Here is a 3,157-nt window from a genome sequence, read left to right on the forward strand (position 1 = left end):
TAAGGGGCTTGACAGCGTAAATTCTGAGAGGATGTTTCCCCTCATGAGAGAATCTAGGACCAGACAGAATAGTCTTAGAATAAAGGGTCGTCTATTTAAGATTGAGATGAGGAGGAATATCTTCTGTCAGAGGATTGTGTGTCTTTGGAACTCCTTGCTGTGGAGGGCTGAGTCCGAAAGTAAATTAAAAACTGAGATAGATTCTCAATCAGAAGGGGAATCAAGGGTCATGGAGAAAGGGCAGGAAAGTGGATGTGAGAAATGTGTGATCAGCCATGATTCTATTGAATGGCACGGCAGGCTCAAGGATTGAATGGCCTACTCTAGGTCATATTTCTTCTGGTAATTTCCTGTTTTTATTTCAAGATTTCCAGTAACAGCAGTATTTTGCATTAATTTGGCTGAATAGCCTATTCTTGTTCCTAAGCATGAAATGACCCACACACAAATGGATGAATTTCCAAAATGATTAGACATGTACCAGTTGGCCCCAGATGGTACAAGATGGAAATCAATTAGCAATGGTTGCTACTGACATTAAACTGAATTAAATGCCTATTTTTAAACTTGAGGATTTCTTTCAATTGGAAACAAGAGTCTTGACACAGTAAAACTGCCTCTAATAAAATGTCCAGTCTTCCAAAATAAGCAAACCAATTTTATTCAGGATAAAACTAAATTAATACAAAACAGTATAGAGAAAGAGGAGCCTGGTGTGGATAACCAGCGAATGGCAAGTGATGTGGCTGGGCGCTAAGTGAGTGAGTGGCTGAGGTGAGGTGCAGTCAGACCCTATGGACCCATTTCCTCACTGGGAATATAACATTTCAAACAGTAGTTCCTTCATAGTTGCTGGCCCAATCACTGGCCTGAAGAACAGCTCGATGATGAGTCCGGTGCTGACAGTTTTCAGGGCGGACACGGCGAGTAAAATACAGGCGAAGCGGCTACTGCCCTTGGCCGACACCACGATCTCATACAGTGCGCGCTGCGCTTCCCGCTGAAGGCTCTCAATGTAGCCAGCAGCTCGGAGTCCAAGCAGGTCTGCAAAAGACAACAGCACGAATGAGATCAGAGCGAAATCCCTATCAAAGAGGCGCACGGGGGCAGAGCGAAAGGAAACGGAAGCACAGCACGTCCATTAGCCGCTGGAATCAAAAGTTTAGTGTTTCGGGTGGGAGCCTGCTTCCTGACTCAAACATTGGCTGCGGATTTGTTTTACGTTTCCAGCGTGTTCAGTGTTTAAAGTCATCTCGCTGTCTGATCCGATCCATAACCAAGCCCCCCTACCCCACGCTGAGCAGGGCAATTTGATGAGATCTAGGGGTACAGGTTCATAGGTCCCTTGAAAGTGGAGTCACAGGTAAACAGGGTGGTGAAGAAGGTTTTCGGCATGCTTGCTTTCATGGATCGGTGCATTGAGTAAAGGAGTTCGGATGTCTTTTTGCAGCTGTACAAGACGTTGATGACGCCACATTTAGCATACTGCCTGGGGTTCTAGTTGCCCTACTATAGAAAGGATAATATTAAACTGGAAAGTGGACAGAAAGGATTTACTGGGATGCTACCTGGACTGGAAGGTTTGAGTTATAAGGCCTTTGTTTCCATTGAGTGTAGTAGACTGAGGGGGTGACCTTATAGAGGTCTATAAATTCATGAGAGGCATAGATAAGGTAGATAGCCAACAGCTTTTCCCCACGATCGGGGAATTTAAAACTAGAGTGCATTGGTTTCACGTGAGATAGTAGAGATCATAAAAGTCCACAGGGGTAATTTTTTCAGACAGACGGTGGTGAGTGTCTGGAATGGACTGGCAGAGGTAGTGGTGGAGGCAAGTACAATTTAAGAAACATTTAGACAAGTAAATGGATGTGATAAAGAAAGGAGGGATATGGACCAAACACGGGCAAACTAGATTAGTTGTGAAAACAGGGCGGCATGAGCAAGTTGGGTCAAAGGGCCTGTTTCTATGCAGTAAACCTCTATGACTCTATGAGTACTGGAAATCTTAAAAGCTTAGGAGAAGAGTATGTTGTGGGTGTGGAGGGGTTTACCTATGGACGATTCTGAAGTGAGGAAATAATCACATCAGTTATTTATCCAGGAAGTACAGAGATCCCCTGATTCCTGACCCTTGTCTGGTCCTAACCCCTTACTACGATGTGGTAGAATTATTGCTGGACTCAAGGGGGTGGGGGCAAATTTGTGACTTTTTTTATAAAACACTACAGCATTACAATTTCTTTGGTTCATTACACATACTGGAATAAAGACAGAGGCTGTCATAATTACCAGGGTTGAAAAGGATAGCTCCTTTCAGGTACGCATACTCCTTAGGACTAAGATCCAGGCCCTGGAATTTGTTCAGACACATTTTTATTCTGTGTACACCAGCCAGCGTTGGCTGCCAACTCCCTTCTTCCTTTGTCCTGAGCAGGTTTGGTCCATTCAGCAAGATTCTCTTCAGCATGCTGTGACCTGGGGTCTCTATCACCTCAAAGCTCACTCTGTCTTGAGCCAGTCCTAACAGAAACAAGGAGAGCCAGCAGCTCTCCAGCAGCAGCAGCTGGTCTGATCTGGGAAGATGATGGAATGACGGGAGGTTCCTCATAAAAGCGACTGTCTTTGCCAACACATCGGATACCGCCTGACAGGTAACATGGGGAGTCTTCAAGCAAACCGTCTGCCTGACTTCACAGAAGCAGTTGTGATGTGAGAACTTGCAGTCTCCACGTTGGCTCAGGATGGTGTACAAGATTGCATTCTGTCTCTTCCCAGAATCACACTGGCATTTATCAGATAGAACATTGACACAAGCCATAACTGCCTCACCGCCAAACCAGGATCGCTCGGAATTTAGCTCTCTGTAATGGTGTTAACAAGTTAAATGTAGTTGAAGTGTTAATTTTAACTGGAAACCAAAATCCCCAAATTCTCCAATGCTTCAAACAACTAGTTTTAGAGCTCTGCTGAACAAGAGTTGGCTGAGAAAAGATCAGGTAGGCTTGTCTACAGCTCTCAATGCAGCACAAGCCTCCACAGGCAGCGAATGAGCTGCTTATACCTGAGACTATTTATATCGTTTCATTTAGAGACTAGAAGTGACCTTGGCCAGAAAGAACAAGCAGCTTTCATTGAAAAAAAAGCTTACAGTAAC

The 3,157-nt window shown here is 44.5% G+C and overlaps 1 protein-coding gene across 1 annotated transcript; it reads right to left on the bottom strand.

Moving 5' to 3' along the window:
- Positions 1-637: 637 nt before the first annotated feature.
- nr0b2a (nuclear receptor subfamily 0, group B, member 2a) lies at positions 638-3,103 on the bottom strand. Its single transcript, XM_020514171.2, has 2 exons — positions 2,293-3,103; positions 638-1,044 (listed from the first exon to the last, which is right to left on the bottom strand). The coding sequence occupies exons 1-2, from the start codon at positions 2,819-2,821 to the stop codon at positions 809-811; spliced, it is 765 nt and encodes a 254-aa protein (XP_020369760.1). The 5' UTR covers positions 2,822-3,103; the 3' UTR covers positions 638-808.
- Positions 3,104-3,157: the final 54 nt, after the last annotated feature.

Source organism: Rhincodon typus, chromosome 27 (assembly GCF_021869965.1).
Source record: "Rhincodon typus isolate 14 chromosome 27, sRhiTyp1.1, whole genome shotgun sequence".
Classification (NCBI taxonomy): Eukaryota; Metazoa; Chordata; class Chondrichthyes; order Orectolobiformes; family Rhincodontidae; genus Rhincodon; species Rhincodon typus.